Below are 26,871 nucleotides of genomic sequence, written 5' to 3'. Positions count from 1 at the left end.
CACGGAGGTTTTAACTGAAGTAAGCACTGGCCGTCAGAGCCTCCATTGGTTGATCTTGGATCCCCAACACCTAGCGTACTTCGTAGAAACCATGCCATGATGTGACGCTCATTCATGGTCACTCAGACTCACCCTATTTCAGTTAGCTCGTTCGAAAAACATTGTTTACAGAGCGCTTGGGTAAGTTTGACATATTGCACGTGCTCTTGCCTTCAATCGAATGCAGGGCCTCATTTCACACGTGTTTGTTTCTGTATGTGTTCAGTCTTCAGGCTAAATTGTAGACTAGGTGTACCTCGACACCTGCCGGTGCGCTCACCGCGCGGCCATCGTGTGTTGCAGCCTGCAAGCAGCTGGAGCACGGCGTGCAGGCCATCTTCGGGCCGTCGGACCCGCTGCTGGGTGCCCACATACAGTCCATCTGCGAGGCACTCGACGTTCCGCACGTCGAGGCGCGTCTCGACTTCGAGCCCAGCTTCAAGGAGTTCTCCATCAACCTGCACCCCTCGCAGGAGCACATGAACCGCGCCTTCAAGGACCTCATGGCCTTCCTCAACTGGACCAAGGTCGCCATCATCTACGAAGAAGACTACGGTAGGTCTACCAGTCTACGCTTCTTTCTCCGCATCCAAAACTAGTGACACACAGTATACTAATTCACAATGCAGCCCAAAGTTTTGTGTCAGAGATGTATTTGCATGATTTTTCTGGTTATATGAGGTAGTGCTTCCTAGTTTTATAATTGCAAGACATAAGGGAGACAAGATAAAACTGACAGCGTAAAATATTTCATGCGCCTTAAGACAGGCAACTCAGCTTACATTACCTAAACCACGGACAGAAATTGTAAGTTGGTTTGACTAACTTAGTGTGCATGAAAAGTTATCCATGCCTATTTTATTCACCTTGTATTTTCTTGGCTGTGTATGTCACAAGTATTTTTAAATAGCCGTACTTTCGAACCACCAACAGCTGCTGACAAATAAAAAGGAGGGTATAAGATGAACAGGTTAGGTTAGGTTAGGTTAGGTTAGGTTCGTGGACGATAAATAGTTTAGACAAGAAGAGAATAGTAGCTTTCGAAATGTGGTGCTACTGAAGAATGCTGAAGATTAGATGGGTAGACCACATAACTAATGAGGAGATATTGGACAGAATTGGGGAGAAGAGGAGCTTGTGGCACAACTTGACTAGAAGAAGGGATCGGTTGGTAGGACATGTTCTGAGACACCGAGGGATCACCAATTTAGTATTGGAGGGCAGCGTGGAGGGTAAAAACCGTAGAGGGAGACCAAGAGATGAATACACTATGCAGATTCAGAAGGATGTAGGCTGCAGTACGTACTGGGAGATGAAGAAGCTTCTACAGGATAGAGTAGCATGGACAGCTGCATCAAACCAGTCTCAGGACTAAAGACCACAACAACAACAACCGTTTCTATCACCATATCATCTTTTCTTTTAGGGTTGAAGGGGTGGGGGGTTATGAGTTCTCTGACTGGTTTTATGCAGTCTTAAGACATCGGAAATTTCTTGTAACAGGCTGCAATGTTCTTACTGTGGCGTCAAGTAAATTCACTCAGATCTACATTACTGAAACTGTAGAGTCACCACAGCTCGCATGAAACTTTTCTTTCTTTCATTATTTTACATGTTTCACTCGAGCACCGTCAGAAGTTAATTTTATTTTTATTTACACGTCTAATTCCGCAGGACCAAATGGAGGAGCGAATCTCCAAGGTCATGGAACGTGTCAGCACATGAAATAACATCAAAGTAATAACAGATAAAACAAAATGATTGTGAGCCGAAAGAAGTAAAGCCATGAGTTTAAGTAAATGCAGTCAGCAATATACCATAAGAATCATCGTAATTTTTCAGGGAACTCCTCAACTGAATGGAGGAGTGATCCATGAGGAAACTCTTCAGTTTCGATTTGAGTGCTTGGATTACTGCTAAGTTGGTTTGACTAACTTAGTGTGCATGAAAAGTTATCCATGCCTATTTTATTCACCTTGTATTTTCTTGGCTGTGTATGTCACAAGTATTTTTAAATAGCCGTACTTTCGAACCACCAACAGCTGCTGACAAATAAAAAGGAGGGTATAAGATGAACAGGTTAGGTTAGGTTAGGTTAGGTTAGGTTCGTGGACGATAAATAGTTTAGACAAGAAGAGAATAGTAGCTTTCGAAATGTGGTGCTACTGAAGAATGCTGAAGATTAGATGGGTAGACCACATAACTAATGAGGAGATATTGGACAGAATTGGGGAGAAGAGGAGCTTGTGGCACAACTTGACTAGAAGAAGGGATCGGTTGGTAGGACATGTTCTGAGACACCGAGGGATCACCAATTTAGTATTGGAGGGCAGCGTGGAGGGTAAAAACCGTAGAGGGAGACCAAGAGATGAATACACTATGCAGATTCAGAAGGATGTAGGCTGCAGTACGTACTGGGAGATGAAGAAGCTTCTACAGGATAGAGTAGCATGGACAGCTGCATCAAACCAGTCTCAGGACTGAAGACCACAACAACAACAACCGTTTCTATCACCATATCATCTTTTCTTTTAGGGTTGAAGGGGTGGGGGGTTATAAGTTCTCTGAATGGTTTTATGCAGTCTTAAGACATCGGAAATTTCTTGTAACAGGCTGCAATGTTCTTACTGTGGCGTCAAGTAAATTCACTCAGATCTACATTACTGAAACTGTAGAGTCACCACAGCTCGCATGAAACTTTTCTTTCTTTCATTATTTTACATGTTTCACTCGAGCACCGTCAGAAGTTAATTTTATTTTTATTTACACGTCTAATTCCGCAGGACCAAATGGAGGAGCGAATCTCCAAGGTCATGGAACGTGTCAGCACATGAAATAACATCAAAGTAATAACAGATAAAACAAAATGATTGTGAGCCGAAAGAAGTAAAGCCATGAGTTTAAGTAAATGCAGTCAGCAATATAACATAAGAATCATCGTAATTTTTCAGGGAACTCCTCAACTGAATGGAGGAGTGATCCATGAGGAAACTCTTCAGTTTCGATTTGAGTGCTTGGATTACTGCTAAGATTTTTGAATTCTTGTGGTAGCTTATTGAAAATGGATGCAGCAGTATACTGCGGACCTTTCTGCACAAATGCAGTTTGATTTCTGGTGAGTATTAACCGAGTGAAAATAACTAGTACTTGGGAATAAGCTGATATTGTTAACAAGAAAAGACAGTAAAGAATATATATCGAGAGGCCAATGTCAAAATTCCCAGAATAGAAAACAGGGGTCGACGAGAGGTTTGCGAACTTACACCACTTATTGCCCGAACTGCCCACTTCTATGCCAAAAATATCCTTTTAGAACATTTACCCCGAAATATAATACACGACATAAGCGAATGAAAATAAGCAAAGTAGACTAATTTACGGGTCAAACGATCTCTTACTTCAGATATCGTCCAAATAATAAAAATGACAGCATTAAGTTTTGAACAAAATCCTGAATGTGGGCTTTCCACGATAGTTGTGAAAGATGTGAACAACTAGAAATCTAAACTGTTCAGTTTCACTAATCATATTCCCATTATGTGAAATTGTGTGTTAGAAACTGTAAAAACTGAGTTTTACTGTGATTTACCTTTAGTTTATTTTCTACAAGCCATCAACTTATGTCATGAGCAGCACTATTTGAAACAGAGCCAATGTTGCATACAAATCCTTCACCACCAAGCTAGTGTCATCATCAAAATGAAATATTTTAGAAGTACCCGTAATACTAGAGGGCATATCATTTATATAAATAAGGAACAGGAGTGGCCACAACACTGATCCCTGGGGTACTCCCGCATTTGACCGTTCCCCACTCAGACCCCACATCACAGCCATTCTCAACACTGTGGGTAATGACCTTCATCTGTCTATTGTTAAGGTAAGAGGTCAGTCAGTTGTGAGCTACTCCTCTTTTTCCGTAGTGGACCAATTTCTGGAGCATACGTTACAAATAACTTGTAGACCTGCGCTGCGTAAATTCTGAAGATGCTCGCGTTGGTCGAGTGAAACATGTAAAATAAAGAAAAAGTTAAATGCGACTTGTGGCGGCTCCACAGATTTAAGTTCTAACAGTCGCTGTTCCCCTGCTGGCAAGTACCTGCGCTCGCAAAATCTTACATACTTGCTTCAGTAAACGCAGATTGTGGTAAGTAATTTTATGAAAACTGAAAATGATGTGGTGATCGAAACTAGTAGTTAATATTTATTTATGAGTAACTGTTACCGGTTCATTTTGTAATAGATTTCTCAATCAGCTTCCCATCTGGACTGTCATAATGACTAAAGTAGTCCTTAAGTAGACAGCAACTCGTGTAAATTTAGTGTAATGACACATCACTGCTACAATTGTTGCTCATCGAAACAAGGGCAATAAGCGACCAACAAGGTGTATGTCAGCATACTAATCAACACATTAAGGGTAACACAAACACATATCCCAAACATTTTATGAAGCCCAACATTGTAACAGTACCGGACACACCTATTACTACCATATTAGTTAAAAGAATAATTATTTCCTGGTACATTAGTAGCTATAGTAAGTAACTGGCTTCCACTATATCCGAAGTTCGTCCTTGGATCATTAAGGAGAAACAGATGGATGATTTGCAACGTGACTAGGACCGTAATGCTGCACATGTATTTGAAAGTGACCGTTTGTGATAATTGTATCACGAATGACCTATTGCTGTGATCCACCAAATTATCGGGAGCCACACTTGCATATCAGCAGAACTGATTTCGTTAGCCTATAGCGGAACCACTACTTAAAACCGTTCGTCTAGGGTAATTAATTTGCCAAATTGGCGATAGACGAGGCAGGTGACAATCTGCAAATATACCGTCTCGAACATGAGGCTAAAGATACATGGCTCATCCTAATTTCACAGGAGGTTCGCGGCTGTGATAACATGGAGCGAATAATGTTCACATTACCAGACACAGGACTTATTAAGCGTAATATGTGCGTCAACTAGTATTAGATTTGTCAGCAAAGCAAGATGACCGTCTTCTGCACCGCCAAAGCAACCGAAGCGTTGTTCCCAAAACACATTTGCACTTTTGCTTTCATTTGCTTCCAAAGTCTCCGAATCTTAGTCTATTGAAGAGTAACAAGGCTTCATTGACCACTATTCATCTTGTTACCCATATGATTCTGCGTAAGTATCGCCGACATGTTCACCGACCAGTCAAGCTGCTCATACCTGGATACTCCCACCAACGTTTCTTTGCAACAGTGTCACATCTTCTGTTCTTCAGGAAGGGAAAAAAGAACGGTACCACATACCCTTAATAGAGCTTCTTCCTGCATTTTTATCTGACTACATAATTTTTTACATTCTCCTGTTACGTGACACATCGAATGCTTCCTCCTTTCTGATTCTCCCATTGTACCTAGAAACATATCCGAAACTTCTTCGTTAGTAATTCTCAGTCAGGCAGCCCCTTCGTAACTTTCTGGTAGCGCTTTTTTGAAGGGAACCTTTGACGAACAGTGAATAATATTGCGGTAGGTTGAACGGAAACATTATCATCAGACTACGAAGGTCACTCAAAAACTAAGTTTCCCTATACTTAAAAAAAAGTGAAAGTATTTAATCGGGAATAATACGCATGTCGACAGACCTCTGACGTAACTGGCATATGATGGCCGGACAAGTAGAGGCCGTTGCCAGGTGATCTGCGCCCGCATCTCGTGGTCGTGCGGTAGCGTTCTCGCTTCCCACGCCCGGGTTCCCGGGTTCGATTCCCGGCGGGGTCAGGGATTTTCTCTGCCTCGTGATGGCTGGGTGTTGTGTGATGTCCTTACGTTAGTTAGGTTTAAGTAGTTCTAAGTTCTAGGGGACTGATGACCATAGATGTTAAGTCCCATAGTGCTCAGAGCCAACCAGGTGATCTGCAGCAGTGGTTCAAAATGGGGGCTCTGATTCTGTTTCCCGCCGCCTGCGAGTTTCGCTCAGTGCCGAAGATTCAGTGCTCAGAACATAGCGCTTATCGAAATTTATCATCAACTGTGTTGGGTTTACCAGCGAAGGGTCACGAGCGAGTAGATACTGCGTCGCTAGTGTAAGCAGCTCTCCGAAAGTAGTCAAGGGGCAATACTGAAGAGAACCTTGAGCAATCGTCCCTCGTCAATGGTAACATTGTGCAGCTTGTCCGACAGCGCATTGTGGAGTTCCGTAATCTACGATTACAGATCTACATTTAATGCACATCTGCATGACTACTCTCCATTTCCTACAGAGTGCCTGGAAGGGGGTTCATCGAACTATCATCCGATTATTTCTCTACCGTCCCACTCTCGAACAATGAGCGAGAAAAGCGAATACTTAAATCTTTCCGTGCGAGCTCTGATTCGTCTTATTTTATTACGACGATCGTTTCTCCCAATGAACGTGTGCCTCAACAAATTATTTTCCTATTCAGAGAAGAAACATGATGGTTGAAACGAAAAATACCTTTCGTTATATTGCCACCCCAAATCGCGTAACATCCGTGGCAGTCTCTCCCATATTGCGCAATAATACAAAAGGAGTTGTCATTCTTTGAATTTCTTCAATGTTTTGCTTCAAATCCATCTTTTAATGATACTGCAATAAGCTGGAAGAGGATGGACAAGCACAGTGAAGGCAGTCTCGTCAGTAGAACAGCGATGACTTTCCTCAAAATCGCGATCCTTGTTGCATGACACTGTTACCAATCGCCTGCAGTTGAAGCAAGCGTATGCCAGGTAGGTTCCGAAAACAAAATTATTGGCTTAGGACAGGTTTGATATTTCTGCAACGGTAGCGTGATGACGGCTTCGACTTTTTCGACAGGATCGTCACGGGTGATGAGGCGTGGGTTGGTCATTTTACCCTAGAAATCGAGCCACAGCCGACTCGTTAGCATTTCAGTGGATCTCAATTAGGGCGAAGTTCAAACAGACTGTGTCGGTGCGGAAAGTGATGTGCGTGGTATCCTGGGACAGGAAGAGCCATATGCTTATTGACTTCCTGCCGAGGGGTGAAACAGTGAACTTTGAACATTACTGTGAAACATATCGGAAATTATGACGGTCCGTTCAAAACAAGGGGAGTGTTATACTCACTGCTGATCCATGGCAACGTTCGCCCCATGCGTTTAGGCGGACAACTTTTCTGAAGGTGTTCGGCTGGAGGCTTTTTGATACTCCGTCGTATTGCCATGGATTTTATTCCCAGCGATTTCAACCTCATTAACTTCCCATACTCCGGTCATCATTTCCACAATATCGAAGAACTGAGGAAGTTTATCAACTTCTACGATATGAAATGGTTCAAATGGCTCTGAACACTATGGGACTTAACATCTATGGTCATCAGTCCCCTAGAACTTAGAACTACTTAAACCTAACTAACCTAAGGACATCACACACATCCATGCCCGAGGCAGGATTCGAACCTGCGACCGTAGCAGTCTCGCGGTTTCGGACTGAGCGCCTAGAACCGCTAGACCACCGCGGCCGGCTTTCTACGATATGACATTGTATCAGTCGCACATCTACATACGTGCTCCTCATGCATGGCGGAATGTACCACCTACCACAACTAGTCATTTCCTTTGCTTTTAGCTCCCAAAAAGACTAAGGGCGAAACGACTGTCCACAAGCCCCCGTACAAGCGTAATTTCTTTCATCTTATATTCGTGGTCCTTACACGAACTGTACTTTAGTGGTAGTAGGAGTGCTCTGCAGTCGACCTCAAATGCCGAGTCTCTAAATTTCCGCAAGCGAAAAGAGCGTAGTCTTTCCCCAGGAATTCGCATTCGACTTCACGAAGCATCTCCGTAATACCTGCGTGCTAACCGAGTCTATCGGTAACAAATCTAGCAACACGCCTCTGAATTTCTTCGATGTCTTTCTTTAATCCGACCTGGTGGAGATCCCAAACACTTGAGCAGTACTCAAGACCGGTTCGCCCTAGCGTGTCCTACTTACCGTCTCTTTTATAGATGAGCTACACTTTCCCAAAATTCACCCAACAAAACCAAGTCGAACATTCGCCTTCCCTAGTACTAACCTGACGTGCTCGTTGCATTTCATATCGCTTTGCAACGTTATGCCTAGATGTGTAACCCATTTGACTGGGTCGAGCAGCACACTACCAATGATGTATTAGAGCGTTACGATATTGTTTTTTTCTAGTGATCCGCATTAACTTACATTTTTCTACATTTAGAGCTAGCTGCCTTTCATCATATCAGCTAGGATTTGAGTCATCTCGTATTCTCCTACAGTCACACTTTCTACACACAATAGCGTCATCTGCAAGAGCCGTAAATTGCTGATAACCCTGTCTGTCAGATCTTTTATGTACATGGAGAATAAGACAGTCCTATCCCTCTTCCCTGGGGCTTTCCTTATGATACCCTTGTCTCTGAGGAACACTCGCCATAAGGACAACGTACTGGGTTCTATTACTTGAAAATTCTTCCATCCATTCACCTGCTGTGAATCTAATCCGTATGCTTGGACCTTCGTGACGGCAGTGGTGATTATAATGAAAAATATCTCGATCAATGCTGGATATGTTTCCAGTAACTATCTTTCCTTAAAAACTACAGGCGAACTTAAATTTGGACGACCCTCATATAATTAAGTAGGTTTTGGAGTTATTTACTTCCTCCTGTGACATGAAAGAAAATATTAGTGATAATTCTGTAAATATATTGAAAGAAAAATTAAAACTTTACTCATTTTGCCCACTCTGTAAGTAAGTATGACACGACGTTTGTAATTACTTTCTCGACATGCCAAGTCTTTACAAATTACAATAATTTTTCTGGAATCACAGTAAACCAACTTCCCCCGAATTTAAAGCAGTGAACTGCATCTTAACCGAGATGAATATTCAGTCTCAATTAATTCTCCTCCGTCTAAGAGTCTTGGAAGTACAAAAGGCCAGATGCCTTATATTTCCGCGGAAGACTTGGCCGTGCTTAACGTGGCGGCAAACTCCCCCGCAGGAGTTCGCTATAAAGGGCGGCAGTTCGCAGTTTTCCGTTGCGCCCACCTTGTCGCTTGCTTCGCATTATCAGGATTAAATTTCCTCTTCTGTTTGTTTTTCAGAAGACGGAAGGGGAAATGGTGGGCGAACTCTGACTGCCCTGATGTTCCTCGTCTCGTGGGGACGAGCGGCTTAGTTAGATGGCAATGTCGAAGAACAGTTTTCGTTCTGCAACTTTGATCGTGAATCCAGTCTTCCGTCAAATGCCTTAATTACATAATATTGTCATTTTGCAATCGAGCTTGCCCCCCTTATTGCAGCGGTGTACCGTAGGTTTCTAGAAGAGCGTAGCGTTCCAAAACATTGGAAAAGGGCACAGTTCATCCCCGTTCAAGAAGGGACATCGAACAGATGTGCAGAACTATAGACCTATATTTCGAGCGTCTATCAGTTGTAGAATTTTGGAACACGTATTATGTTCGAGTATAATGACTTTTCTGGAGACTATAAATCTACTCTGTAGGAATCAGCATGGGTTTCTAAAAAGACGGTCGTGTGAAACCCAGCTCGTGCTATTCGTCCACGAGACTCAGAGGGTCATAGACACGAGTTCCCATATAGATACCGTGTTTCTTGACTTCCGCAAGGCGTTTGATACAGTTCCCCACAGTCGCTTAAGGGGGGTAGGACGTCAAACGGGCCGACTTGGAGCAGGAGAGGCACCACAGGACATTTTAATTCCTACGAAACTCTAGAATTTTCCAAATCTGTTAAAAACTGCGGTAAAAATTCAGATAATAAACTGTAGAAGTTGAGCTTTTTATAAACATGAAGTTCAAAATATAACAGGTCATTCATTTATCCGTAAACCAAAGAAATTCTAGAATTTCATACCCCCGTAAGTATGGTTTGTATGCTGTGCTATATTCGTCGAATAATCTCTCCTGTTTATGAAGAAAAGTGTACCTACAGTAACAAATGCAGCCAATAGTAAGCGAAAAAATGATGAAATTTCAAACATAAAAAACAAAATTGTTACGTTTTTGAACTTCCACTGCCAAGTGTGTGAATCCTGAATCCTTTCTGGTCATGCTGACAAAGTTTTATGAATTTTTTTGTAAAAGTATAGACAGTGGAAGTTAAAATGTCCTGTGCTGCCTCTCCTGCTCCATGTTGGTCCGGTTGACGTCCTACCCCCCTTAATGAACAAAGTAAGAGGATATGGATCATCAGACCAATTCTGTGATTGGATTGAAGAGGTCCTAGTTAACATAACGCAGCATGTCATTCTCAGTGAAGAGAAGTCTTCCGAAGTAAGAGTGATTTCAGGTGTGCCGCAGGGGAGTGTCGTAGGATAACATAGGAAGTTCACTGAGGCATTTGCGGATGACGCTGTAGTATATCGAGGGGTTGTAACAATGGAAAATGGTACTGAAATGCAGGAGGATCTGCAGCGAATTGACGTATGGTGCAGGGAATGGCAATTGAATCTCAATTTAGATAAGTGTAATGTGCTGCGAATACATAAAAAGAACGATCTTCTATTATGTAGCTACAATGTAGCAGGTCAGCAACTGGAAAGCAATTAATTCCATAAATTAGGCATTAGGAGTGATTTAAAAAGGAATGACCGTATAAAATTAATCGTCGGTAAAGCAGATGCCAGGCTGAGATTCATTGGAAGAATCCTAAGGAAGTGCAGTCCGAAAACAAAGGAAGTAGGTTACAGTACACTTATTCGCCCACTGCTTGAATACTGCTCACCGGTGTGGGATCCGTACGAAATAAGGTTGATAGAATAGATAGAAAAGATCCAACGGAGAGCAGCGCGCTTCGTTACAGGATCATTTAGTAATCGCGAAAGCGTTACGGAGATGATAGACAAACTCCAGTGGAAGACTCTGCAAGATAGACGCTCAGTAGCTCGGTACGGGCTTTCGTAGTAGTTTCGAGAACATACCTTCACCGAGGAGTCAAGCAGTATATTGCTCCCTCTTACGTATATCTCGCGAAGAGACCATGATGATAAAATCAGAGAGATTAGAGCCTACACAGAGGCATTTCTTTCCACCAACAACAGAAAACTGGAATAGAAGAGAGAACCGACAGAGGTACTCAAGGTACCCTCCGCCACACACCGTCAGGTGGCTTGCAGAGTATGGATGTAGATGTAGAAATAGGACTTGGAACAGCGGCTGGCTTTAGAGTGAAAATACACTCATGTTCAGAAAAAACAGTACACTTTGACCAACTAGAGACTGGACGTTCATATTCACAGGACATGTACATTAGTATGTTTTGCAGAAATGATTAGCTTTTCAGTCACCTCCGTTCAGCACGTGTCCTGTGGCCCTGGTAACTTGTTCCATGCGTGAAGGCATCGACGCTTATAATGCGCGAAAGACGTCCTGTGGTATAGCCGTCCAAGCTGCCTTCACCTGGTTCAAAATTTCATCTGTGGTGGTTGGCATTGGAACACCGCTAACCAAACACTTTCCATTGGCGAAAAGTCTGGTGATCTGGTAGGCCAGAGCAAAAGGCTGACGTCCTGTGGCATTAAGATTCGTGCAGCAACATGTGGTCGTGCATTGTCTTGCTTAAAATGCCGTCTGGGGTGTTGTGCAGAAAGGCAATGGCTTCTGGTCGCAAGACGTCATTCACACTGGTCACATTGTCCACAGTGCACTGGACACGCACCAACTGTGATTTGTGGTTGTACGTAATAGCACCCCACACCATAAGACCTTCAGCTGGCGCTGTATGTCTTTTGCGAACGCAGTCACTATGATACCGCTGCCCCCGTCTGCGGTGAACCGAAATGCGGCCATCGTTTTCAAGCGAACTGAACCTGGATTCGTCCGAAAACACTATCTGATATCATTCCTGAGCACAGTGGCGTCGTTCCATACACCATTGGTGTCTAGTACGTTTCTGCAATTCGCCAAAGGTAGGTGGAGAAGTGGCCTGCGACGGCTTGTCACCCCTGATAGTGTACGATGTGAGAGGCCCTCGCCACACGACACTTCGTTTCATTTTCAATACCTGAATATGGCTTATTAGTCTAGGATAGACTGATGAAGAAAACAGAAGAGCAGCACGTCACAGAGATGCTCAGCTAAGTCCAGTTGCAGACGTTACAAGAGAAGCGTTGTACATCTCAGTGTGTGTTAAAGTTGCGAGAGTGCACGTTCCTGGAAAAGTCAACAAGTATGTCTCTTCCTCGTAAGTGTATGCCGCGAAAAGACCATGAAGACCAAACCAGATTCAAGCGGGAATGGAGACGCAGCAGCAAACGTTCTCCCGTGAATCATTCGCGATTGGAGCAGGAAAATGGGAAAAATGGTTCAAATGGCTCTGAGCACTATGGGACTTAACATCTATGGTCATCAGTCCCCTAGAACTTAGAACTACTTAAACGCAACTAACCTAAGGACATCACACAACACCCAGTCATCACGAGGCAGAGAAAATCCCTGACCCCGCCGGGAATCGAACCCGGGAACTCGGGCGTGGGAAGCGAGAACGCTACCGCACGACCACGAGGTGCGGACGAAAATGGGAAAGAGAGACTCGTAAGCCTACAAAAGTAGCCTCCTCCACATACTGTGAGGTGTCTTGTGGAATGTAGAAGTGCGACTAAAGTATTCCAGGAGTTTCGTTTTGTTCACAGCGTTGTTTCACGTGCATGGGGAGCGTTCCGAACGACAGAGACTGATTTCCGAACCACGATTAACTACAGCAGTAGATGACTGACAGCGAGTGCAATTAGAAACACGTTTAACGGGCATCAGGTGAGGCGCAGGGAGACAATATATCGCAGCATCACAACATACAGTCACAGACCTACAAATTCCTTTGTTCAGTTGGCACGATACGTAAACTACACATCTCGAATTTGCCACCGGATAACATCGTGCAATTCCCACAATATTTCTTTGCACAGACCTGTTCAACGTCTTCAGGTGGTCAGCGCTGCAGGACCCGGCTGTTGATAATAGGGTGGCGGCGTCGAAGTTCATTAGGGTGGAAGCAACAAATTCTAATGGGCCAGGAGGGGGGATGGGGAGGAAGTACATCATACTTGGATGCTCATAGTGCCTCCTACCAGGAGCCGAAAACATGCTTCTAGCGCGTACATTTTGGGCAATGACTGTGCTGCTGGGAGCTCCTGCGTTTAAATGCTGAAATAAATCTCTAGCATGCGCTGCGCTGGATCAGACACTGGAAGATCTTGTTTCTCCTGTTCAGATTTAATAGCAGCCATTGCTGGATTCCAAGGATTGTTCAACTGAAATATCGCATCACCGTTGACAAGATTGGACATCTTAAAAACACAGTCCCAGAATGATGACGTTGAGGGTACACCTTGAGTCTTATCGTAAAACATATAATGTCCTGCATTCAGGCAATGATTCGCTACCACTGATTTAGCCATGTTGCCCCAAACGTGCATATCGATGGTGTTCAACACAACATTCTTACACGGAGCAGTATTTCTGTACAATATAAAATTCCACACACTTGCATAGGATGCTATGTACGCCTTGTTTTCTAAGGAACACAGCAAATCCCCAAACTTTGCTGCTGGATGAAAAACGCGCTTGATGTTGTTGTCTCTTGAGGGTTCCTTTTATTCTTGCAGGCATGCCTCCAAAATATGGCAAGAAAGCCGTTGCAAAGGTGGCTCATGGTCTTCATTTACATCCGTACGTTGAATTAGCTTCCCTCGTACTGTTCTGCGTATCTGTTGCTCAGAATATCCTGAGAATTGTATCTGCAACAGCTCCGTCGGGAAAGTCTGAAAAGTTACACATTACATACAGCTTATAACTGTGAAGACGATTTTGCTTCAGTCATTCAGGGTGGTTTTTGAGATTTACTACCGTCATGTAGTCTGATTTTGGGCCGGGGATGCTCATTGCACAAACGGGTAAAATGATTTATGTTGTAAGACACATTAAGTTAAACTTTAATCATATCAGACGGTAAGAAAGTAATGTAATAAATTCATTAATATGATGAGATGTGTAGCCTTGTAGGCAAACAAAGTGACCAAAGTTGTAAGAAACAATACATTTTCTAAAGTTTATTTCCGTTTCTCCACTTTGAGGAGTGCTAATCAATGTTATTATTTGCCAGTTACTTCTATTTACTTCCAACAGGGTTTCTCATACGACTCAATGTTTCTTTATATTTAAGATTTTTACTCTTCAGTTTTGACCACACATTGTTGGTAAATGAGTACAACTAATTTTCGTGAATATTTTTTTATTCTATTGCCTAACTTGGTGGATACCCTACAACTGTAATGTTGTAGTTTATGACAACTAATTCAATTAAGACATCAACCATTATTGAAATAATAATCTGGAAGGATCTATTACGCAGTTCCTCATGAAATGTGCTTATGTTTTAGGTATCAAAAAAGTATTGAGTGGACAACTTTCGCTCCTTTGAGATACAATAAATCCTTTTCTCCTGCAAAATGTAATTCTTCGAGGCGGGAGACGTTTACCGTTTCACTGAAAATGTTACAGAGTACGTTAGTTTTTAGATGCCTGCCCCATTGTGGGTACATTTCTTTCGACTCCATGTGGTTTAGAGATCATGATAAAAAGATACGAGAGATTCGCTATGTACAGAGGCATTTATGCATTCATTTTACTTCCTTCAATAATATGGTACTGTGTACCTTCAGGCATGCATTTTACAGTGACTTGCGAAGTATTTGTGTACCTGTAAATGTAGTCGGTAGGAGCATTTTCCTAGACACAGTGATGAAGAGACGGCGTAGGCTTCTAACTAGAGATGCCACGCCGGCGACCAGGTGAGAAGTTTGCACGGGCTTGCCGGGAATGGAACGCACGCGCCCCACAGTGGCCTGGTGCTGAAGACACTTGTTGCTCTCGCCGTTGCCCCACTTCGCCTCTCCCCGCCCCTCTACTCTGTGTGGAATGCGGGCGGCCGCCTTCCGCTACATCGCACCGTGTGCTGGCGCTACACGGCTCTCCAGCACCCGCTACATTCCTTCGTCTCACTCTCCCACGATAAGAGTTTGCCTGTAACACTGTAAATGTAAAGGTACATTCAGTTGATTTCTCAGTCTGGCACTACAACATGCTATAACTCACGAAGTGAGATGTCTAAGTAATGACACGTTCCAATTCAGTCATAGAAAGTTTTTTTTTTTAATCACAACAGGATATTAGCTAAAGAAAGACGTCCGCTTATAAACTTATCACAAAAGTCTCAGAGAAATCGATGAGCCTTTCGCCTAGAAAACAACGAAGCTAATAAAGATAATGGGACCTAAAGATTACGCCAACAAAGCTTCCCACTGGAGGGAAGGAGAATGTACTCCGCAGCAGCTGGCCTAACATACTTCTCGGAGGTGCCGTTGGAGAGGTCCGAAGTCCCACTGCGGTGGCTCTAACCGGGCTCCGATCGAAGGGCTAGTATTAACCAGCACGAGTTGGCCCAGACCGTCGGCGGAGAACTGCCAACGAGAGGAACTGTGCCGCTATAAATGGTTGGTGCGTGGAGATATACTTCTCAATACTCTTTCACGTACGTGACTCAGCGGAGGGAACTAGATCCCTAGCGAGGAGCACCTCTGGTTGCGCTTTCCCCGCCGTCTATCGCATGCGACATGGCACTAGCCGGCAGCTGACGTCATGGAAGACAACGTCTTGGCAGTATGCACCTACGCGACGCTTCTCCGTATGCAGGGTTGCCGGTCCACCAGGCGTAATCCTGGCATATGACACTAAGTCAATCAATTACAGGTGTTTCCTCGCTATTAATTATACTTGCTGAATTTTTATTCCTAATATACAGTATACTGTATTCGTCATGTTTAATAGCTTATATTTGCTCTGTTCTAGGTGGCGCACATCGAACTAAAATAATTAATGTCTTTCGTGAATTCTCTGTTAATGAGCGTTAGCCTATGGTTGAAGCCATATTTCTGGGCCTAACATTTCGTCTCCTGTCCGCCCCCGGAATCTGAGTCGTCAGCGTGACAGAACGTCAATCTTAAGGACCCGTGTTCGATTCCCGACTGGGTCGGAGATTTTTCTCCGCTCAGGAACTGGTTTTTGTGTTGTCCTAATCATCATCATTTCATCCCCATCGACTAGCAAGTCACCGAAGTGGCGTCAAATCACACTTGCACACAGCGAACGGGCTACCCGACGGGAGGGCCTAGTCATACGACATTTATTAATTTCGTCTCCTGGTGGAGGAGAAGCCATTAGAGGCTATAAAGGCTCTGGTAGACTAAAGCAAGCTCAGCAACCCGAACTGTTTATACGTATCCACGCTGTGGATACGTATCTGCTGCCAATATTTGCAGTGTGAGGCCCAGATATGCTATGGATTGGTAGTGGTGAAGAGCTGGCCCTGTGTTGTTAACTCAGTTGGTCACTCATCGATGTGGCTACTGTGAGTTCTGTAAGTTGACAACAGCCTATGAGATGCCTTTCATATGTCTGTCATACTCATAAATACCACAACTACTGAAATAACTACAAATGCCTATGTCCAGAAAATTTATTTATTCTTCAGTACGCACACTCAAGTTTCATTGGGTCGTTGTACAAAAGGTCCTAGCTTGCACCAGGATTCCATTCAAGCCCAAGCCGACATCGGTACATATCTTCTTACATCTGTGGACACTGTTCCTTGACGATGTCTTACGTCGTCACTGGGTTGCTGATTTCACATCGGACTCGTCGTCGACGAGAGTGGTGATTCCTTGGGCAAACAAGTCGACACTTTTCGACAGTTGAGCTGTGATGGGCCTGCTGAGCTCCATGGAACTGATACAACTTAAGCTGCAGAATGCGGCTTACGTCCTGATTTACGGGGTGATACGAAAGTGCTGACGAGGAACGTAGTTCCTGCTATGCTGGCGACCTCTGTTGTAGGCTGTCTTCCTCAGAGGCAGGTTTCTCCTTATAACCTGTGTTGCTAGAAGGAAGACTAACCTTCAGTGGAAATGCGACCGTATAACTAGTGTTTGCTTTATTTACCGTTAAGCTCCGCAACTTGCGCAATTTAAATCCTTTTTCTTTTCTGTTAAAGTTTTTGTGCTTCTGAATTTCTATGGCGTCTTTGTATGTCCAACAGGGAGGAAATTGTGATGCTAGATGTCAACTTTGATCAGTGAGGTAGTGGACATGACCGGCCGCGGTGGCCGTGCGGTTCTGAGCGCTACAGTCCGGACCCGCGGGACTGCTACGTTCACAGGTTCGAATCCTGCCTCGGGCATGGATGTGTGTGATGTCCTTAGGTTAGTTAGGTTTAAGTAGTTCTAAGTTCTAGGGGACTGATGACCTAAGATGTTAAGTCCCATAGTGCTCAGAGCCATTTGAACCATTTAGTGGACATGTGAAAAACGTAAACAACATGGCAACTATAATATTATATACCAGAAGCTTTAGTTCGAAACATAAAAATCACAGGTAGCTGTGATTACGAAATTTTGCTACATGCGAAAAAAGTAGTTCGATATAACTGACATAGCCACCCCCACTGCAATGAGACAAACATTTTTTGGAAATAAAACTAGTCGACTATCATACAGACAGGTTCTACAGGTGTAAGGGACATCACAACACACACTGTGAACTAATATCGTAAATAAATCATAGCGAGCAAAAACCCACTTTAGCTACATACCTCAAGTGGAGAGTGTGATACGTAGTTACGAATGTAAGTAGATGTTGGCAGTAAATCGAAACAATTATCACACAGGAATCTCGGGCGTGGAGGCTCGTACAGCAACTTTACATACCTTAATTCAGAAAATTGTCTTGTTTCCAGTAGACGATGAGATAAAAGCTGAGTTCAGGGAAAGGTAGGTTAAGAAAACGATCCTGTCATTTCAGAGAACCCAACATTAAGAATTTTTGGAAGTAATGGAAAAGTTAAATCTGGATGAATAGTTGGAGAGTTGAACAGGCTCAAGAAACTACAGTATGGGACGTCCGAGAACGGCTTGGGTGGGTATCGCTCATGGTGATAATTTTTGTTGCAATCCAGTTGTCAACAGCTCTACACACAAAAACTTCACTTCGCGGCAAATCACGTAAACGTGGTGTGATGTTTTCACACATAAGCCTTAGGATGCTAATATACACTCCTGGAAATTGAAATAAGAACACCGTGAATTCATTGTCCCAGGAAGGGGAAACTTTATTGACACATTCCTGGGGTCAGATACATCTCATGATCACACTGACAGAACCACAGGCACATAGACACAGGCAACAGAGCATGCACAATGTCGGCACTAGTACAGTGTATATCCACCTTTCGCAGCAATGCAGGCTGCTATTCTCCCATGGAGACGATCCTAGAGATGCTGGATGTAGTCCTGTGGAACGGCTTGCCATGCCATTTCCACCTGGCGCCTCGGACCAGCGTTCGTGCTGGACGTGCAGACCGCGTGAGACGACGCTTCATCCAGTCCCAAACATGCTCAATGGGGGACAGATCCGGAGATCTTGCTGGCCATGGTAGTTGACTTACACCTTCTAGAGCACGTTGGGTGGCACGGGATACATGCGGACGTGCATTGTCCTGTTGGAACAGCAAGTTCCCTTGCCGGTCTAGGAATGGTAGAACGATGGGTTCGATGACGGTTTGGATGTACCGTGTACTATTCAGTGTCCCCTCGACGATCACCAGTGGTGTACGGCCAGTGTAGGAGATCGCTCCCCACACCATGATGCCGGGTGTTGGCCCTGTGTGCCTCGGTCGTATGCAGTCCTGATTGTGGCGCTCACCTGCACGGCGCCAAACACGCATACGACCATCATTGGCACCAAGGCAGAAGCGATTCTCATCGCTGAAGACGACACGTCTCCATTCGTCCCTCCATTCACGCCTGTCGCGACACCACTGGAGGCGGGCTGCACGATGTTGGGGCGTGAGCGGAAGACGGCCTAACGGTGTGCGGGACCGTAGCCCAGCTTCATGGAGACGGTTGCGAATGGTCCTCGCCGATACCCCAGGAGCAACAGTGTCCCTAATTTGCTGGGAAGTGGCGGTGCGGTCCCCTACGGCACTGCGTGGGATCCTACGGTCTTGGCGGGCATCCGTGCGTCGCTGCGGTCCGGTCCCAGGTCGACGGGCACGTGCACCTTCCGCCGACCACTGGCGACAACATCGATGTACTGTGGAGACCTCACGCCCCACGTGTTGAGCAATTCGGCGGTACGCCCACCCGGCCTCCCGCATGCCCACTATACGCCCTCGCTCAAAGTCCGTCAACTGCACATACGGTTCACGTCCACGCTGTCGCGGCATGCTACCAGTGTTAAAGACTGCGATGGAGCTCCGTATGCCACGGCAAACTGGCTGACACTGACGGCGGCGGTGCACAAATGCTGCGCAGCTAGCGCCATTCGACGGCCAACACCGCGGTTCCTGGTGTGTCCGTTGTGCCGTGCGTGTGATCATTGCTTGTACAGCCCTCTCGCAGTGTCCGGAGCAAGTATGGTGGGTCTGACACACCGGTGTCAATGTGTTCTTTTTTCCATTTCCAGGAGTGTATGTAGATCTGGCTCTTCAGGTCTTCCAGTATAGCTTTTCGAGCATACGTGTCGCCCGGGGTTCAAAGGGCTCAGTATTTCCACAAGTGACCATTTTGCCGTCACCAGGTGCGTTGATGAACAGATTGCTGATTGGGAGACCATTTTAGCGGGAATATTTTTCTCCCGTTATTTTGTAAAGACTTCGCTCTTCATGCTGTTCCTTCAGACTTTCATTTATTCAATTACAGTGATTTTCTTCTAGACTGTCGTACCCGATATTGATGTACAACACAGTAATGTACTTACATCAAAACATTTTATTCCGTTAGTACATGCAGCCACCGACTTGCGTTGCAGAACTGTACCCTAATTCGCAGGTTTCAGATATGTCTCTATAGTTCTAGAGTTCTCATAAGCCACAACTCAACCGCACAGAATTCTCTCGAAGGTGGGGTATTCCGATTAGCCAATGGGAGTACCGTCGTCGGTAAAACTGGAGGTAGATGCATAGCAAGTTAGATATTTCCATTTTTCACCTCGTACAGCACAATTCAAAAAATCTGTTGGACTGCTGAAGCGGATTTAGCACCAAGCGGAGGTGGCACACCCTTCCCACACCAATATGTTCCAGTTCTCCGACATTCTGGCACCAGATTAGACGCTTATCGAGGAAGACATCTAGGGTGGGGGCTGTGCTTTCCCAATATTTAGCATGACACATAATGCTTATCTGCATAAGTTCGAATGGTTCGAATGAATCTGAGCACTATGGGACTTAACATCTGAGGTCATCAGTCCCCTAGAATTTAGAACTACTTAAACCTAACTAACCTAAGGACATCACACACATCCATACCCGAGGCAGGATTTGAACCTGCGACCGTAGCAGTCGCGCGGTTCCGGACTGAAGCGCCTAGAACCGCTCGGCCACCGCGGCCGACTATCTGCATAAGTAGTATATTGCGCAGCAATTGCCAAACGTGTGATGTATTTATCATAACTTGTTTCGGAAATACGGTATTCCATTGTCAAGTGCTATAAGACAAGGAAACCAATCAATACATCGCAGTTCTTCAAATATGACAATCATGTGAATATCTATATTACTCTGTGGTACAATATACCTAGAAGTTTGCCATTAGACAATTTCAGGATAAAGAAGCCAACATCAAACATGCATTGTTAAACATAAAACTGTTTCCTGAAGGTCTCATGATGGCACATAATACTCTCACACATAAGGCTCAGTTGTAAACTATAGATAGCTGCCTTCGCCTACCAAAGGTAGTTACCAAAAGTAGTACGTATAAATCACAATCACCAACGATGCTACTCTCTACCGTAAAATGTCCCATAGTCCTTAGAGCCATTTGAACCATTTGAACTTCTCTCTTAAAGTGCAAAAAAATTCAACTTCCTTTAAATTTGACAGGAACCGTTCTTTTGGTTGCAAGTGAAATAGACTCATGCTGTCCGTGACGCTGCTCATTGTTAAGGTACTTAGCCACCGCCGATGACACAATCTCTTTACTATGCTCTTTAAACCTTATCCCAAAGTTTCCATCCGTCTTCCTCACATACTTTATTACACATTCTTAGACCTTATTCCAAAACCTCCAGCTCTTCCCGTCCAATTCTCACCTGTGTCAGTCTTGTGCTTCAGTCGCTGCTCCAGTTTGTGGTGAGTCGACCCAAATACAATTTTAATCCCTTTGTTATCAAATGACCTTGCCCATTATTTCTGAGCATTTTCCTGGTTTTGTTGCTTCCTGTGCTTACTGCTGAATCAACCCTATAATTTAACCCGCTTCAAAACCATACTGCTATTTGACTAAGTGTTTTTATGTTTTCGTCCTTGTTCTGGATGCTTAACGGTGTGGAATTAGCTCTATACGCGCCATTTTTCAAGACCGTATTTTATGTTTATGGGGATGGCAAGCCGGCCGCTGGTGGCCGAGCGGTTCTGGCGCTACGGTCTGGAACCGCGCGACCGCTACGGTCGCAGGTTCGAATCCTGCCTCGGGCAGGGATGTGTGTGTTGTCCTTAGGTTAGTTAGGTTTAAGTAGTTCTAAGTTCTAGGGGACTAATGACCTCAGCAGTTGAGTCCCATAGTGCTCAGAGCCATTTGAACCATTTGAACCATCACGCAGCTTGTTTACATCATCTTGTCATCAGCGTTGTCATAAGGTGAACAAGTTGTCATGCTGGAAAGTCCGCTGTTACAGTGTGTACAGCAGGGGACTGAGCAACACACCGAAACTTCCGAGACTCTCACCGACATGGAAGTTGCCACCCACTAAATAGGATTTAGGGAGACGCAAGTGCGATGATGAAATTCCTTGCAGGAAGAGTTTATACAAGAGAGTCTTGCCACACAGAGAGTAATGCATGTAAGACACTTAGGAGCACAGCCTAGTGCTGATATGGCCTTGTGGCTATGGCTATAGAGCGTTAGTGCTGCCGTCGCCACGGCCAGACTTGCGGCTAGTCGGATGGGCCCAAGTTGACATGGAAGGCTGCTGTGCAACGCACCGTAGCCAACCACAGACAGTTGCTCCATTTTCCCAGTGTTCTGCCATGCGACCGGCTCCAGCCTCCAGCCGGTAAGCCGCTGCGGCCAAAGCTGTGTATTTAGTTGTTTGGGGAGGGATGCACGCTAGATTTCCAGTCGGAGGACAGCTGTCAGTGTGGGTACAGTTGCTGGATCTTTTACATTTGATTATTTGGTTGTTGCTGAATTTCTGCAAAAGGAGCCTTTAGTCGTAATGGATACAGATACGGAGAAATTTCCTATAAAAACTAGTTCAGTATCTGGCGTTCTCTGAGTATCTACTTACTTCCATACTATTAGCCAGTCTCTCCATTCTCCCCCTGTAGGGAAGCAGCCTACTCACGCTGCAGCAAATTCACATCAGTTTCCATTGTGTGTTAGTCAGTCTGCTAGCTCTGACGTCATAGATGTTGCGCAATACCTTAAAAATCAAGCAAATGACATAAAACTTTCCTAGTATGTCTGGAATAATGATAAACTAATGTGTGTTAAATATCAGCTTGATAACTTCAGCCGTTTCCTTTATTTGGACGTTTTTCTATAAAAATAATTGGCGGCACAGAAAAGAGCTAGAGACTGCAAAATTTGTATTTAGATTCAGCTTTCTTAATGATTTAATAAAAATAGTACTTTGGATTTCACAAATTAAGATGTTAGTGTAAATTCATGATTTTGTGGTTTTCATCTCAAAACTAGAGGAAGCAAGATAGATTAAGTGAGCTTATAAATCATACTAGGATGTTTAGATTTTAATAGGTTGGAGGTCCGCTATGATGATGAAGCTGTAAAAAGTTTCTTTCAAATATCTATTAAATTATAGCAATAGCGGATCTCAGAAGGGACAGTTCAGAGCCCATCTGCTGCGTGCAGTGCAATTAAATTAATTCTCTCGCCTAAGTTATTAAAGTTAGCCACGTCAAAAATTTATTATCAATACTTCCCTGCGTGCTGAATGCACAGTTAAATTAGGAGCTTCATCGGCCTTCAGCAAGAGAAGCTAAAATTTATTATGCAACTTGAAGTGGTGCGTTACTAGCACAGCGGCTAGTCGAGACAGCCGATTTGATGGAGCGTTTTCTCAGCGGTCCGCACCCCGGCTTTATATATAAGAGCACTGTGCGAGGAAGAAAAGGCCCCAGTTCTCTCCAGACGCTGAATGACACGCCATCTGTGTCGGGAATCGCGCCGCGCCAGTATCAGTGCTACTAACAGCCTCGGGTGCCGTATTCTGTTACTCGAGATGCGCGTAACCAGTAAAGTGTTTCAAGTAAAGTGTTAATTCGGGACGATTTTCATTATCTAGCCTCAGTTTGCGTATTGTCGTATTTTCACGTGCCGTCGCGGGACAGACATTCTACTACTAAAATAGCGTGGCGTTTGATGAGATATTTCATCAAATTATGGCGAGCATTCATTTCAACAATTAATACGGACATTTATAGTTGCATTATCGCAATAGACTCTGAACTGTTCTGTTAGTTGGGTTGTAGGGATATTTGTGTGTGTAATAGTGACTTTGAGAATATACTCAACTATTTTGGAAAGTCGTCTTTGTTTAGAAATCCCGAACAACTTCCTGACTTTACAGAGCTACAAGCTGCAGCTATAATAATTGTAATCTCAAGAAAGTGGGCACTAGGAACTCTATTTACAGGCTTCAGGTTTTGTCAAATCGCTTTCTGGGGGTCTACAAAGTAAATAGAGAGCCAGTGTTGAGAACGGCGAAAGACAGTATTAACAACATTCTAAAGCTCGAAATTGACTCGACAAACAAACATTTTGTACTGCAATTATATTTTCCCTTATCAACCGCCGCCCCACACACCCCCCCCTCTCTGTGTGTCTGATGCTCCCCCTTTCTCTGCCTCTCACCCTCTCCCTGGCCATCTCATTCCTCTCTCTGTCCATATCTTCCGCTGAGTCACTTCATGCCGTACAGTGATATGATTTTGTAGGTACATTAACGGAATTTGTCGATACCGTCTACTAAATATGTTGTGAATAGATTTTGCATTAGAGAAAGTAATAAATTCAAACGTCGAGCATGACACGGCAGTTTTTCACGCATCTCAAATTTAATGGCGTCATACCTCCTGTACTATTTGTAGTAAAATAATATAAGTTTGCACGCATGTTAAGTGCTATATGCGATTACTGTCTGCAAAATGTGTCATGAATATATTTTGTAGTGCAGAAATGATAAATTAAAATGTTACACATGATGCGACAGTTTTACTGCATGAACAGTGAAAATGAGGTGGAGGAGCAGGAGGAGGAGGAGATTAGTGTTGAAAGTCCCGTCGACAACGAGTTCGTTAGAGACAGAGCACAAGCTCGGATTAGGGAAAGATTACGAAGGAAACCGCCCATGGCCTTTCAAAGGAACCATCCCGGCATTTACCTTAAGCGATTTAGAGAAATCAATGAAAACCTAAATCTGGACGGCCAGACGTGGGTTTTTGAACCATCGCCCGGCCGATGCGAGTCCAGTTTGCTAACCACTGTGCTAACTCACGCGGTAATACCGAAAATTTAGTAAGCGATCGCATCGTTTTGTCGAAGTTGTAAGTGAGAAACATTTTCGTAAAAGTCTGAAATTGGATCTAAAGCTTCTGTCAACTCACTAAGTGCTCTCGTTCTCAAATACTGGATAGCGCGCATGCAACAAATAGTGTGTTATTGTGGACTAAACACTCTCAAGATTGTATAAGAATTGTAATCATTACTTTAAATCATACTGTGTAGCACATATCAACCAACAAAAGCATTTTCAGGCAAATCTGATAAACATCAAAACTCAAAGAGAAAATATTTTGCCGTAATTCTCGTAATATTGTTCAAAACATTCTTCTACTACAAAATGTCTGAAGCAACCTCGGTAGTATCTCAGGGTTCAATCTACCTCCTCACCAAATTTCATCTAAATAGGTTTAGCGGGTTAGTAATATTAAATTGAAACATCGTGTACGATACGCAATTTTTCACGCATCTCAGTGTTTATGACGTCATATATCATGAACTGTGTGTCCTACAGTGATAAAATTTTGCAGGTAGATTCAGTAGTATGTGAGAACACATCCTGCAAAATTTGCCGTGATTACAGCTGGTAGTAGAGACGTAATAAATTAAAACGTCATTCTTCAAGCGAAAAGCAATAGCGAAAATATAGTAAGTGATAATCTTTTTTTTTTTTTTTTTTTCTTCTTCAAGTGAAAAGCAATAGCGAAAATATAGTAAGTGATGATCTTTTTTTTCTTTTCATCATTATGTGAGGGGTGCTAGCCAACAGAAGTTTCGTCAAGGTTTGAAATTATGTGTAAAGTTTAATGCGAGTCACTAAGCGCTCACGTTTTCCAATACTGGATGAATTATACGTGGGTATTCGCACGTCGTGGCATACACTTCTTTTTCACCCCCAACCTTACTTATTTCATAGGTAAGTGGTTCTAGCCCCCAAATAAATTCTTCCCACATTTTAAGTAATATGTGTACCAAGTTTTGTTGACATCGGTCCAGTGGTTTCGGGGAAGATGTGGAACATAAATAAGTACTTTTTATAATATGTATAAATATTTTCTTTCGTGATCCGCTTTCGTGATATACAACCTAAAGGGTGCCCCTAGTTACGCTAAAGTTAGCAGTGAAACCCCCGCAAATAATCTATGTAGTAGTTTTGAAGATCAGCGTGTTCGAAGACAAACAAACAACCTCGACAGTTCTACAGATTTATTATTATTGTAGATTAGAGAAGGATCTCCTGTTTTGGACTTGGTATCCGAAGAATATCCAGACAAAAACCTGAAGAAGATGTGAGAGGAAATGACTATGATGTTCCTCAGCAGTAAATGTGCAACACCACAGGAACAAAATACGCTCTGTAAGTTCTCCTACACTTATTTGTACTTCATTAACACAACATGTGTATATAATTCAGTGAAAGTGATTTAGTTGTTATGGCACAGAGCCTTCACGGACAAAGTAATCAGCAAATTCGTGTCTGTAGCGTGAATTGGATCCATATCTGCGTATTCTTTGTGGAATATCCTTATCAGTTGGAGGTTATCTATAACTGCAGCTATAAATTGTCGACCACCTCTGTTTCGTACATAGCTGTGTAGAATACTTCATGCCTTAACAAAGTCAATATCAAATTCAACGTCTACATTCAGGGATCTGTTAAATATCCTCCATTTATTCGCTATTATCCCGGAGGTCCACTCTACAAAACGTCTAGCTCGAGAATGACAATAGTTGATCTTTTCCCATATTAATTAGTACACCGTTAGGGTACATAATTCTGTGGGACCGCGAAAATGTATCATCAACAATAAATATATAATGTAGTGGCGTTTTTTTTACATGTTAAATATGCTTGTCTTCCAGAATGTCCATGTTATTAAACAGTATTCGCTTCAGGGACGCTATTTGTTGAAATATTGTTAAACCAGCAAATTTATCATGCGATACTACAGCGACAAATTTATAATTTGCGTCACAAACAGCTGTTAATACAACAGTGAAATATTTCATTTAGTTAAAGACCTTTATGTTCTGCTTCTTGGTTTCACCAGTTGCACATGCTTTCATCAAGAGCGCCGATACAGTTTCGGAATATGGCATTAGTTTCAAATTACAGTGCTGGAAAAAAATACAGGACACCTGGAAAGGCGATGTCGACTTTGATCCGCTAAATGCATATGCCACCTGAAAGATAAAAGCTGTACAGATAATGGTTTCAGCGTCGTCAGCCAATGTATAGGGTAGCGGCGT

The 26,871-nt window shown here is 43.6% G+C and overlaps 1 protein-coding gene across 1 annotated transcript in view; it reads left to right on the top strand.

The window, feature by feature from the left end:
• LOC126251146 (glutamate receptor ionotropic, kainate 2) overlaps positions 1-26,871 on the top strand; it is a 1,402,037-nt gene that overhangs the window by 579,550 nt on the left and 795,616 nt on the right. The window contains exon 3 of the mRNA XM_049951920.1: positions 343-594. Within this exon, the coding sequence (XP_049807877.1) occupies positions 343-594 (252 nt within the window). The remainder of the gene's footprint in view (positions 1-342; positions 595-26,871) is intronic.

The sequence above is a fragment of the Schistocerca nitens genome, chromosome 1 (genome assembly GCF_023898315.1).
Source record: "Schistocerca nitens isolate TAMUIC-IGC-003100 chromosome 1, iqSchNite1.1, whole genome shotgun sequence".
In the NCBI taxonomy this organism is placed as follows: Eukaryota; Metazoa; Arthropoda; class Insecta; order Orthoptera; family Acrididae; genus Schistocerca; species Schistocerca nitens.
The sequence above is the reverse complement of the archived record's forward strand: the minus strand, read 5'-3'. Positions and strand labels throughout refer to the sequence as shown.